Source organism: Elgaria multicarinata, chromosome 4, assembly GCF_023053635.1.
Source record: "Elgaria multicarinata webbii isolate HBS135686 ecotype San Diego chromosome 4, rElgMul1.1.pri, whole genome shotgun sequence".
In the NCBI taxonomy this organism is placed as follows: Eukaryota; Metazoa; Chordata; class Lepidosauria; order Squamata; family Anguidae; genus Elgaria; species Elgaria multicarinata.
Window position 1 is genome coordinate 19,335,235 of NC_086174.1, and position 13,761 is coordinate 19,348,995.

The 13,761-nt window shown below is 41.3% G+C and overlaps 1 protein-coding gene across 1 annotated transcript; it reads right to left on the reverse strand.

The window, feature by feature from the left end:
- Positions 1–1,052: 1,052 nt before the first annotated feature.
- Positions 1,053–11,014, reverse strand: EPCAM (epithelial cell adhesion molecule). The gene is made up of 9 exons (XM_063125533.1): positions 10,701–11,014; positions 6,737–6,844; positions 6,338–6,581; positions 5,960–6,022; positions 5,372–5,432; positions 4,478–4,579; positions 4,175–4,366; positions 3,059–3,100; positions 1,053–1,479 (listed from the first exon to the last, which is right to left on the reverse strand). Exons 1-9 carry the CDS (start codon positions 10,762–10,764, stop codon positions 1,438–1,440), a joined length of 918 nt encoding a protein of 305 aa, XP_062981603.1. The 5' UTR covers positions 10,765–11,014; the 3' UTR covers positions 1,053–1,437.
- Between the last annotated feature and the right edge of the window lie 2,747 nt (positions 11,015–13,761).

The following is a 13,761-nucleotide window of genomic DNA, read 5'->3' on the forward strand; positions in this document are numbered from 1 at the left end:
GCATGATAGCCTCTTCACATGCACAAGTTTAACAAGAAAGATGGAATGGAAATATGGGAAGCAGTAAAGACTTCCATTTCTTGTAAGCACCTGCCATGTCTCCATGATTGTTGTACATTTATTTTCATTTACAGGATACAGAAACTGCACAAGAAAATATTTTCTTCTCCGAAACACCCAGTTGCGCATATTCCCTCTATTTAGGTCTTGGGTCATCAGCTTCCTGCTTCCTCTGCCCCTCCTTCCCTGCTATCTCCTCTAACCCAAAGATTCCCTCAAACAGAAGAGTTCAGCCACCAACAGCCAAGACAGGTTTCGCCAGTGGTACTGACACAGATTAAGACTCAGATTAAGTTAGCTCACATACTGCTTTTACAAACACAAAAACACACACAGCCATTCCATGAGCAGTGAGTTGAACTTATCTTTCCCTATCCATTGCACCACACTGGCTCTAAAAGCAAGATACATATACAAATAGTTTCATGTTTTTTGTGTGTAGGAGAAAGTTGTGTTTCTGATATGAATTCCTAAGGTGTTTTGGATCTTGGTGTAACTGTGCAGGAAGAAAAATTGCACCATGTAACGAAAGTGCTAAAAAGAGGCAAGCTCTGGTGCTTCAGAAATCATATACAAGTTGTTTTATTGGTTTATATCCAAACATGCACATTTAGATATAAACCAAAAAAACAACTTTTATATGATTTCTGAAGCACCAGAGCTTGCCTCTTTTTAGTGCTTTCGTTTTGGATCTTGGGCAATCCAGAGCTTCCATGTTCATGTGTCATGAAACAACCCAGGAATGGGGCATTCCTGGGTAAACTGAAAGTGGGAACGACAAGCAGGCAGGAGTCAGCACACGCGTTGCTTTGTTCATCCCGATAATTTATGGCTTAAACAATCCATGAATTGCAGAATTGCAGTGTGACATGTGAACTGGGTCAGTATTTGGAAGTTTCCCATGAATTGCAGTAATACCACAGACAATTTGGCATAAGAGTTTGTTTCAGAATTTATTAAATTCATTACTTGTAAAAAAAATTCCAGCAAATTTGAAGAAAAATATTTACAAACATTAAAAAAAATACACAGCACATTCCATTATATGCCAGAGAAATGTCTAGCAGCCTAGACATCTAGTAACTTACTGGACACTTGCAAAAACTTTTACATAATATGGTCTCATTTAGCACACATCCAACAATAAGGCATCACTAATGTTACATCAGTAACAGTGATAGAGGCATGACATTCATCTGGCCAAACTAGTTCTCAAATCTTTGGCAGCCCCAAAAATGCAACACAAGTCAGTCTAGTTTCAATATCTGAAGTAATCTTACTCAACTATAGGGATGTATAAAAATGCAAAGTCCATACGATTAATCTTCCGTCTTTACGCTTTTACCACATTCTTCCTTGTGTTTCATGTTACAGCAGTTACGAGTTTAGTTCTCTGTGCATTTCATTCATTTCCTTTACCTGAGGGGGAAGGGAGAAATCCCAAAGTTTACTTCGTTACCAACTTGATGCCTTTAGATACTTTAAATCATTTAATCCTGCCAACAGAATTATACCAGTTACCAGTGCCAGCTCCAGGTTTTTGAGGGCCCTTGGCAAGGCACTCTCAACAAGTCTACCTGCTCATCAGCATAATTCCTGCTGCTACTGCTCCTCTTCCTCATTACTGCTACCACCCGCTTGTTTGCCAGGCAGAGAACCAATGAGCAAGAAGGCAGTAGCGTCTGCTCCTCCTCTTCCATGACATCGCCACGGCCAGAGGAAGAGGCAAGTGAACAAGCAGGTTGCAAGGGCTCTCATCAGCAGGCCCTCCACTGAAATGTGGGCCCTGCCAATTACTATCCTAGGAGTACATATGTTTTGCTAGAATGCAAAGCAGGGGTAGACAACCCAATGCCCTCCAGATGTTTTGGATTTTCCTGAACCTTTGGCCATGCTGGGTACTGAAGTCAAACACATCTGACGAGCATTATATGTATTTCCTAGAAACAGCAAAGATTACCTGAGGGTAATGTTAGTAGTTATGAGACCAGACTTTTGACAAATGCTTTGGTTAAGGAATCCAATCTCAGACTGATTATATTGATCAGAAAACTTTTGAATGTTGTATGGCACACAACTCCTTCTCCATGCTTTATTTTATACCCAGTTTTGAAATAACATACAATTCGAGCACTAGCTAAGGTATGAAGACATTTCGTTCAGCTTTTTGGCTACTGTGAGAATTCGTCAGGGTTCACCACCTTCCCCTAAGCTTTAGCAGTGTTGAGTACCCACTCACTACCTTTTCTCAACCAAGGCTGGAGGCAGATGGAAAGTGGAAAGAGAAACCCTTCTAGAGGAAAGGCACCAGGGCAAGCAACAGGAAAAGGAGCTGGTTGCCTATAGCATAAACCAAAAGGAATCACTGAGAGGAAATCCTAGATACTGTTAACTAAGTGTTAACACACTTGATTATGTTTCTGAGGGAAGGAGAGGAAAGCAAATCCTGTATTTTTCTGTTGGTTATAAACCAATGATGTAAGGTGGTTGAGCCTTAATTAAAAAAAACAACTTCGTTCAAGTATGTTCTGCATCTCATGCATGGAATCCATGGATCAGGGAGCATTTGACATGCCCCTCCTTTAATGGCCCACACACAGCAACTATTCTTAACTGGTCAACGGAAAAGTCCACATGTACATAGCTGTAATTTGTACAATTTTGCCTTTTTCTACAGGAAAAGCCTCTTCCCTAGACTTCCCTATGGAGCATACAAGTTAGTCTCCAAACACTTAGGGTGCCAAAGCACATCTTCCACACCTACAGAAGGTACTGGCCACACTGGTTATAAACATGGCCCATGAGCTTTCCAACAGCTTATTACACAGCAATTAAGCACTGGACGCTATAGGCCTTGAGAGTTGTTATTCTACTCAAGTTCTGTTCAACTCTTATAATCTGTTAGCATATATCTTTAGAGGAACTCATATAAACAGACACTTGTTATATCATGGTTTAAATACTTAACAACACTTTATTTTTAAAACTAAACACTTACCTCAGCTTTTTCATATTTCCCCCTCTTTCTTCTAGTGAAGACCTGCAGTGAGTGGGAACAGGACTTTAGACCAAATCCTTTCAATCTTAAAATAATTCAGAGCCAAGACTAATTTAACATACATCCACATACTGAAATGACACTGGTGCCATTCGCTGAGGTCCCTTAATGATATATCTTCCTATTAAAACAACTTCTCACTGTCCATGAAACATGCAAGGGGACAAACAGCCGAGTCACCTTTAGCACTTATAATGACTTATTTAAATCACGGCAAGTTAAATCAGTATAGAAAGAGCTTTAGCTCAGTGGTAAAGCAAATGCTTTGCATGCAAAGGGTCCAACTGCTGGCATTTCCAGCAGACCCGAGGAAGACCCATTTGGAACCCTGAAGAGCTGCTGCCAGTCAGCGTAGGCAATACTGGGCTTGATGGCCTGACTTGGTATAAGGCAAGTCAGGCCATCTATGTTCCTACTGAATTTTGGACCAAAATATGAAAATTGTGCTGGAATGAGCTACCTTCCATAGCGACTATCACCCACACCAATGCCTGCCTCTGGTATAGAAAGTTAACTAACGTTGGTTGTTTTATTATGGTTTTAATTTTTGTGAACCGCCCAGAGAGCTTTGGCTATTGGGTGGTATAAAAATGTAATAAATAAATAAATAATGTAACCTCCAACAAAATCGTAGTTTCTTGAACAAATTGGGCATCTGAGGTTGCTGGATAACCACTCAGCCAGGATAACTTCCTGTTTTTACCTCAGCCTATAATAAGTCTGAAGTCAGGAATTTGTGTCCTTTATATCCTTATCCCATTCAGGACTGAAGAACAATTTCCACAGAAAATATTACTATCACATAAAAGTGCCAGATACCACATCAGAAGTAACACATGAATATGCCCAAATGCCTAGCTCCTCACAGAAGACCCTTCAGGTGTCCCCCCACCCCACACACACACAATCTTTGTTATTGTGTTCTTGTATTTATGATTTTAAATGTTAGCCACTCCAGGAGGATTTTTAATTGAAGTATGGGGTTAATCTCCGATAAATAATAGGATTGATTTCCTATAATCTCCTCTATAAGTAAAAACAAAACAAAAAACATACCAGTACAAGAATACCAGCAACTACTGCCAATATTACAACCACGATTACAGCAATAACACCAGCCGTCAAACGTTTCATTTTGAACTCTGGCGCCTTCTCATCAACATAGTAGATTATAGTATCTTTAAACTGAAGAGGTTGTCCTGCAACCATAACACCAAGTTTTTCTGTGGTCAGGGGATCCTCTTTGGCCTGAAAGAATAAATGCACTAGTTACTCGATTGGTCTTCTCCAGTAATTAGCCCAACCAACACAAATGGCTCATGTAAATTCAATCTTGCTCTAGAAGACTGGCATACTTACATCTTTTTCAAAGTAGTATGCCACATCAGCTATGTCCACATCTGTAGGAGATTTCTCTGAAATGTTTTGTTTCAGTTCAATCACAATTGAAGGCTTTTCATACTGGGAAAATAGAACAGATTAATTAAAACCATTATTAAATCACAATATGCTCTGTTTTTCATGTTCCTAAAAGTCCCATGAGTTTAAGAATCATGTTCCTTTGAACAGTTTAGTTTAGGGCAAGCAATGTATATACTCCAGGAGACTGTATTACAAGATGTGACTATATACATTCAAGAATCAGGTTTTGGTAAGATTATTAACCAAATATACTAATTATCAGCTTTATCATTAGCACACTATCAAATTCAGTACATCAAAACGCAATTCAGAGGAAGAGGATACAAAAGTCTTGAACTAGTTAGATACGGAATTAACATTCATTACGTGTGAAGATTAGATTCCATGATAAACAGAGCATTTTCTGTTGCAGTCACACAATGTTGGAATGCCCTTCCTTGGGAGATTTGGGTGGCTACATCTTGAACCTTTTCCCCCTGAAGGCAGATTAAAATGTATCTTTTCTCTTCTGCTTTCAGTAGCTGGTTTATTAGACTGCTGGTTTTGCTTTCAGGGGACTTAAAAAAATGAAATGCAACTTTGGTATTTAATTAAATTGGCATAAAATATTTGTAATAAGTAGATCTTGATATAGTAAAATTCAATATTTAAAGTTAAAGTAAGATCTGCCTTGGAGTTCAAAGGTGGGTTCCGCACCTGGAAAACCTAAAGGCCACTGTTCAGAACAATCTAAAAAGTGTAATCTAGATACTAGTGTGACATTGCCTGTAAGAAAACCCAAGAAAACTGAGCAATCTGGTTATCAGAACTTTCAAATATTGATATTCATACCATAACATGTATGTGCTTTGAATTCAGGTGGTAACGTTCAGAGATTGCATCTTTGATAGCCCTGCAAATTAAAGACCAGAATGAGAAACTGAACACTGAAAGACATTAGTACTTCAACATTGGTACTAACATGTCTTCTCCAGCCACCATGTCTTACACCTTTGTGTGATCCAAGGGATACATGCAGTCCTCAATAAGTTTTACTGGTTACATCAACTCCCACCTCTGAAATTATTTTATTATAGTATTTCTATACTGCCCAATAGCCAAAGCTCCCTTATACCTTATTTATACCTTATTCCATATGTGATATTAACAGAAGCAACTGGGGCCAAACCAATTTAAACCAACCCTCCTATCCAGCTATTTTCTACCACCAATACCAACTTGTATGCAAATGTTTAGATCGAGTGTAAAAATACCCTGGAACAAAATAATGGCTTTGAGGATGGTAACTGAGATTGCACATGTATACAAAGCATTTTTATTTCAGCTAAATTCTGAACAGCATTCTATCACTAGCAGCTGTATGTTTTGCAGTCCTAAGGATTTCCAAAATACACATGGATTGTGAAGATTGAGACATACCGCACAACAGGTTCTGTGCCCAAAGCAGTATTCTCAGTGTGTTTTGTTTCAATCATGATCCAGCTGAAAAATAAAAGTATTACCCTCAAAAACATAACTCAATGATTCTACATTGTAATCACAAGCTTAAGTAGTAATTAAAAGCTTTAGGCTATTTTACAAACAATGTTCTCTCTAGGCAGCTTACAAACATAACCACAAATAGCATGCCCAAACTCTATATTTAAGATAAACCTATCTATAAAGATTCAACTGGAATCCTATTTGACAATGTAAACCACTGAAGTTTTACACCTACACATTTATACTATCTCCCTAAAATAGCCCAGTGCAAATTTAGATTTAAATGTACAGGCAGTTTCAAATTAGGAGACTTACCTTGTCCTTACTACTTCATTGCATGTAATGTTTTTATCACTCTTCTCAGTTCTTCTTACTCCAGCAGAGTTGACACACCAGCAAGTGCTTGTCCCATTGCACTGCTTAGCTTTGAAGTTACCCTTGTTATCACATTCTGGGTCATAAATGCCATCATTATCTACGTATGCATTTTCTGGTTTTTTACTTCTACCAGTCTTTGAACCAACCACTTCTGCTTTCATCAGCAAGCATTTTGATGTCACTAAAACAGGACAGTAAAGAACCATGTTTAAAGTTGCTGGACTATTTCAGTTTCAAATATCTAACGAAGTATGTTGGAAGACAGCAAAACATTTTGACCTCACATTTGATATTGTGAAGCAAGCTATACAGGCTTTCTTGTGCACTTGTACTTACATGTTGTGCAGTCCACTGTAATATTGGAACCATAAGATTTACATTTGCATATATTGTCAACTTGATTGCAGTCTACTGTCCGTTTGTTCTTCTCACATACACATGGATCTGTAACATTTAAACCCACCAGTTAGAGAAAAGCACTTAAGTACAATGCTTCTAACAGCCAAGCAATTGTATTTACTTTAGAACAAAGAAGAGATTTCCCAGTTAGGTCACTGATCACTCCTCATGATAGGAAACCAGTTACATACAAGGCTTCCTAGTTCAGAGAAAACTACTTTTCTAATACAGGTAGCAGAGCCAAATGTACCTTGGAGTTTTGACTTTATAAGGGCAAGTTCCAAAATAGTTCTGCATTCATACAATATTTTTGAAATTATTCCTTTTATATGTTGTAATTATGTTACCAGGATGTGTTCACCACATCCTTGAAAAATCTAAGACAAGCCAGGATCAACTTACATTACTATTCTTTGAAATCATGGATGACATAGGGCAGTATCTAACACTACTGCTCCACTTACACAATTTATGTAACATGTGTAAGCAATCTCTAGCACCACTCCAATACCATAAACTAGCGTGACAGCTTAAGATATTGGCATAGTGCTACAGATCACTTACATAGTGTTACATAGACTGCATAAGCAGAGCGGCAGTTGACAAAATATTTTCAGCTATACACCTGCAGGAATAACTCAAAAGGACCCTATGGATGCAAAAAATGACCTTGAGGTTCAATTGCAAGCTTGATATTTCCAATACACAGAAGGCTTGAGCTTTGGAAGTTGCTGGCCCTTAGCATCTTTGGCATGTTTATTCACTCCTCCATCATCCAAAGACTGTTACTGCCTAGGTAACATAGGCCCTTTCTACACCTAAGGATTATCCCAGGAAAATGGAGGGATCGTCTCTGCCTGCTCCCGGGATTCCCTGTATCATTTGGATGCACAGGGATGATCCCAGGGAAAAAGGCAGGTGTAGAAATGGCCATAATAACAGCACAAAGGGTTGGTTCGCATTATCAAAACAGCACACCATGGCTTGTTTAAACCAAGGCGGGCTGTGCCGCATTATCTCACATAATTCAGTCTCCAGGTACGCATGACACAACAAGTCACAGCCAGGCACTGAATATTCAAAACGGCTGCCCGCATGCATTGCAGTCCATCATGGCTTAAATAAGCCACAGAGCGCTGTTCGATTGCGCAAATCAGGTGAGAGGCTCAGACCATGACTGCTACCCTGTAGCAACAGAAATCACAAACATCTTTCCCAAACAGAAAGCATAAGCAGTTCTATACACAGCATTTCTCCATCTCTCCCCCCCCCCCCTTTATACACAAGGAAAGAGTCTTCTTACGTTTAGATTATTTGAATACTGCAGACAGTATCCTGGAATGTTTATAGGGGAGGGGGGAGATGTGGAGAAATGCTGTGTATAGAACTGCTTATATTTTGAAAAAGATTTTGTGACCTCTGATTGTGCTAAGCATGTAACTGATGTCAGGGCATGGCCTAGCTCACTGACAACATTGCCCTGCCTATTTTGCATTTCTCTGTGTCTGTTTCAACATGGACTTCTGTGCTTTTCTTAGCATAGAGAGGCAGGTACTCAGTTGGTGCTGAGAGGAGTAGCTCCTTCTAGCCCCAGGAGGAATCCAAAGAGGGCTCCATTGGCCGGATGAGCAACCTCAAGCCCACAGGAAATATTCCCCATCCCTGCCTTAGAGTAAAGTTTCTTTCTCTAATCAAAGGGATAAAAAGAAATATTCAAAAAGAACTGACTAGATGTGGAACTGTATGTAAACGCTGTAAATAATAAACTGCAGAATATCTTTATTCCCTTTTGGTGAATGGGATCCTGTAGAAAAGAGGAGAGTTCTGTACACATGTTCCTTGGCCCCATTTTTCAACAGAAATAATGCCTTTTAGCCACACTCCTACTAATAAGACTATACACTTTTAAATCAGTATTTTATGTATTTTATACTTACTGTTGTTCCCTGCCTCGATCAAAATGGAGAGGCAGGTAAGAAATACATTTATTATTATTTATTTAAAGGGAGCCCAAAGATCTCTTGCTCCCTTCAAGATTCTTTACACTAGAAAAGGGGAAATCTCCCTTTTCCTGGGGGGAAAGATGCTTAATAGCAGTTGTTCAGCTCTCTTGCGCTTCTCTTAAGAAAGGGGAGGGCAACCTGCAGCCCTAGGCCTAACTTCAAACATCTCTGCAAACAAGCAGTTCAGACCTAATCTGTCCCTCCCACAGCAACCTACAGGGCAAGGAGGAAAAAGGGAGTGCCATCGCCCAGTTTTGACTCTGCTCCTAATGACTGGTGGCTTCGGCTCTGACCACCATTCCAAACGGATTGCCCCTGAGGAAATGAGACCTTCCACAGAAAATAGGTTCCCCACCTCCCCCGTTTTAGCCCATTTTACAAAATGCGACTGAAAGGCGCACAAAAGAATTACACTCCTCTCCTTCCACTAGGTACCCACTCACATCAAAGGCAGAAATAATCAACTTTGAGGAGCCATCTATTCACACAGTCCGGTTCAGTTGTCTGTGGTATAACCAGGTTGTGGAGAAGAGATGGGTTGGTCTGATTAATCAGGGGGAAATTTAATTGATCAGTTTAGGAAGCAGCCTTAACCGCAGTCTTTTATTACAGAAGGCTCCAGCACCAGTCACAAGGCAGCATCAGTTCAATAGTTATATTTTACAGTTGGAATTCAATTTCAGAGGAGCTCTCAGGAGCTGCAATCCAGTCGTAGGCGGAGCAAGAACGCCAACATAGTTTAGCTTGAACCTCTTATTACCAGTAACTATGCCTTAGAAAAGGCATTTCAACCTTTTAGAAGGCAGGGAGGGGGATAGTGCAAATTCTGGGAAACCACCAAAGGAGAGGCTAGAGGTGAGGTTCAACACTTTAAAGCCACTTCCTCTTTGTGATGCCATAGGCAAAGTCCCCCTACACTTATCTTTTGAGACAACACTGGGAGGAAAAAGTCCTTGTTTGAGAAGAAACAAGAGTGCCTATGGCGACATTTGGATATTAAGGGTATCTGGGGAGGGAAATTCCTGGGTTGAGAAGGGAGGGGGTTAAAAAATCCCACAGATATGTTTCCTGTTCCTGTATTTACATGGTTATTAGTGGTTGCAAGCTGCCTCTTGAATAAGCATAGTGTGTTTGTATTGAGGGTGGGGTGATCCTATAAACAGCGTCCGATTATTTTGTAGAGCACCACGGCTTTTAACGAAAAGAACATTGCCACCGTGTCTTAACGCTGCTCACTCAAGGTTGAGACACACCCTCGTATACTGGGGTCGAGCAGGTGCGTTTACAGTGCATTCCGATACGGGTCTACTCAGAAGTAAGCCCCGTTGCGTTCAACGGGACTTTCTCCTAGGTAAGCATGTATAGGATTGCAGCCTTGTCTACGGGGTCAGCACGTATAAGCCATGTGACGACAAACCCTAACTTTAAGTCTTACAAGGTTAGCAAATAGAAAAAGGGGGGCAAAGTCGGTACCAAGGTAAGAGAGGTTTTTTTTTTTTACTTCTACGAAATCGGGTGAAGAGAAAAAGCTATGAAAACCTCACTGGCGTCTCTACTGGGGCGCTGACTGCCTCCCTCACCACCCCTCCGTCGACAGACTTCGGCTCTTCAGGGCGTCGCCTCCACGAGGCTTCAATGGGTGAAGCCTCGACGGGCAGCCAGTTCCCACAACGTCCCCATTCCCGCCTCCGACATTGCGGGCAAGTAAAGCCCAAGTCACGGTTCTTATCTCGGCCCGCATGAGAAGAACAGAGCTCCTACTTCCCCGGCGTCGAAAGTCGGGGCGCCATTTTGTGACGAACGAGCATCCTGGCCTAAGGGCGCTTTGTGGGCGAGGCGCCATTAAGCCCCTCAGACGAAGAACGGGCGGGAAAAGTTCTCCCTCGGTATACACGTACCTCCTTGGCAGCTCACAGCAGCGACGAGCGCCAGCAACAAGAAAGCCCCACGGGGCAGAGCCATCGCTGGTGAGAGGAGGAAGCAGGTAGACGGGCAGGTGGGCAAAAGTAACGAGGCACGCCACGAACGCTGCTTTTTTCTCAAGCTTCCGTGACTCCGCTGCACCCTTTCTCCTCCTTTTCTCTCGAGCGGCTCGACAGGTTCCGCAGGTAAACCCCTCTCAGCCGGCCACGCCCGCCTTCTCAGGTTACACCAGGGCCCCTCGGCACCTGCGTCGTTAGAGCTCCTGCTGCTTCCTCAGGCGAAGAACAAATGACTCCCTCTCTCCCCCCTCTGAGCGTTTATACTTCACAGCGCAACCTAAACGAAACCGGGAGCGGCCGTCGGGGCGGGGCCGAACCGAGTCGGCGGCGGGAGAAGGGCTCACCTGCGGGCCCTGTTGGCCATATATAGACTTTCCGGTAGAGACGCTTTCGGGGGGTGGGGGGAAGGGTACTGAGGTGACGTCCAAGGGCACATCCTGAGGTAATATAGGTGAAACGCTTTGATTATTATGCTAAAACATTGTATAAGTGCTTGGCTATGTTATATTTCACCCAGATTTGAAAGGAGTATATGTTATGCTTATCCTCAGCGGCGGCGGGGGGGGGGGGGAGCACAAAAGTATCGGTTTTCAGTGATTTTTAACGTGCTGTACCTATGGCAATTTTATCAGTTTGGAATTTTGCACAATTATCAGGTAAATCATGGCTCTCAAGTGTCAAGTTATTAGCCAACAAGTATCATTTTTATACACAATAGAATTTTGAGGCTTAGAATAGCAGAACTTTTGGGGGCAACTCACCTTAACTAAAAGGACAATTCCATACCTCTTTAATATTATTGTGTGTGTGTATTATTTATAGGCTTATTGGCCCTCCCAAAAAAGCAGAGCTGCCCCAAGGTGGCCTACTTATCTTTAAAACATGCAGTAAGTTTTAAAAAAACACGCATGTTAAAACAACCACTAACCCCACCCCAATCATTTAGCAAGAAAGAATTTAAAAGGCCTAACAGAAAAATAAAGTTGTGGCTGGTGGTCACCTGCCTATGCTGTATTTCAGCCAACACTTCCTGTCACAGTTGACAGTAATATAAAACAGCAATAAAATCAGTACACAACAACTGATGGTGCTGTCAGGGCAGGATTTGGGAGTAGAAATCCAGGACCCACTCAATAGGGTGGCCCGAAATGCAGTTTACCACATTTTGAAGTAAGTGAAGTAATACACCCTATCATTGAAAGAGTAGACCTCTGTGAGACAATGACATCCATAGTCTAGAATTATATAACTATGCCATTGGAAACCACACATAAACAATAATAGGGCAACAATATACTGATTACGCACCCCTTCAAGGCTTATGTTTACGGTTGTCCACTGTGTATATATAGTTCCTTAATAACATCTAAGCCATTCCTGATGTTTTCAGTCAGGAAGAGATTTTTCCACCCTTTCAGTGCGTTCTCCTATGTAAAGTGGGACTCTTGTTTGAGCTGCTTCATCTTGGTATTATCATATTGGTCTTCAGTATCTCACTTTATCAGATTTATGGGGACAACATGGGACACACATATCCATGAGCTGCTTTGAGCTCCACTAATCTCTGATGGTTTGACATAGCAAAGGTAGCTCCATGAACCTTTTTTATTCAAAGATAGGCATAAACAGTTCCCAGTCCGTAGTTTCTTATTTGCACTTTCCTTTGTTTCTTATTTGCACAAGGAAAGAGTATATTCAGATAATATTAATCGGTATGCCACAAAATTGATAAGAAATAAACTCTTTTCTATTCAAAGATAGGCATAAACAGTTCCCAATCCGTAGTTTCTTATTTGCACTTTCCTTTGTTTCTTATTTGCACAAGGAAAGAGTATATTCAGATAATATTAATCAGTATGTCACAAAATATACAAGAAGAGTCTTGTGGCATCTTAAAAAACTAACAGACTTGGAGAGTAATCGAATTGTTGCTGGGAGAGCAAGGAACCGTAGGATATATCAGTATCCCTCTCATAAGGCCATAGACTCTTACAACCTTGTAACAGGGACTCAGATCCAATCTCTCCCCACAACCCTTCACAGTCGTTACAGAAAGAACTGCAGCCTCTGCTTTCGAGATAGCAAAAAAGCAACCCCAAACAGCTTTGGGGAGGGCAGTGGGTAGGAAGAAAAGAGACTGGGATCTGAAGTGTCCTGTGGACTCTCTGTTCCACATCTCTGCCCACTGCTGGAAAGTAAGCTAGATGGATTTAGGGGCCCACCTAACTGAGGTTGTTTTTTGTTTGGTTTTTGGGAGGAGCAAGAGGCGAAATTGCCTCCATCCCTTTGGCAACTGCCCAGCAGGGTATAGGATTTCTATCTATTTAGGCTGCAGTCCCATAGGATTGTACCCTTATGGTAGCAGGAGCTTTTGCAATAATAAAGCTTATACCACAGTAAAATTGGCAGTCTTTATGATGCCATAAGATTTGTGTTTGTGTGCATTTACTGTAACAAACTAATACAGCTGCTCCTCTGGAATATTGACAAGAATCTCAGAATTGATCACCTGTGCATTACAAAATTAAAGGTTTGGGGGACTTTCAAAACAGGTCCATACCAGCTGGAGGCTGTTCCATATAAGCTGCTCTTGATTGATGCAGGCCTGAATAATGTGAAAAGACCATAGTTCAGTGGAAAAAGCATATGTTTTGTATGAGTGAAGTCCCAGGTCCAGTCCCTGGTCTCTTCAGTTAAAAAATCCAGGTTGGTAGCAACAACATTAGGAAAGACTCTGCTTGATTCTCTTGATTGCCACTATCAGTTGAAAGTTGGTGGTACTGGACTTAAGGGTCGATTGGTATGACTCAGAATAAGGCAGCTTCATATGTTCATATATATTCAATTTATTTTTATGCTGTGGAATTCCCCCAATGTCCTCTTTGTAATGAAAAGGTTTGTGCCCTCATTGCCAACTTCCAAACAATAAAGAAAAAGATACAACCTTCTAAACAGGGACAGACACGTTCTCTTAAAC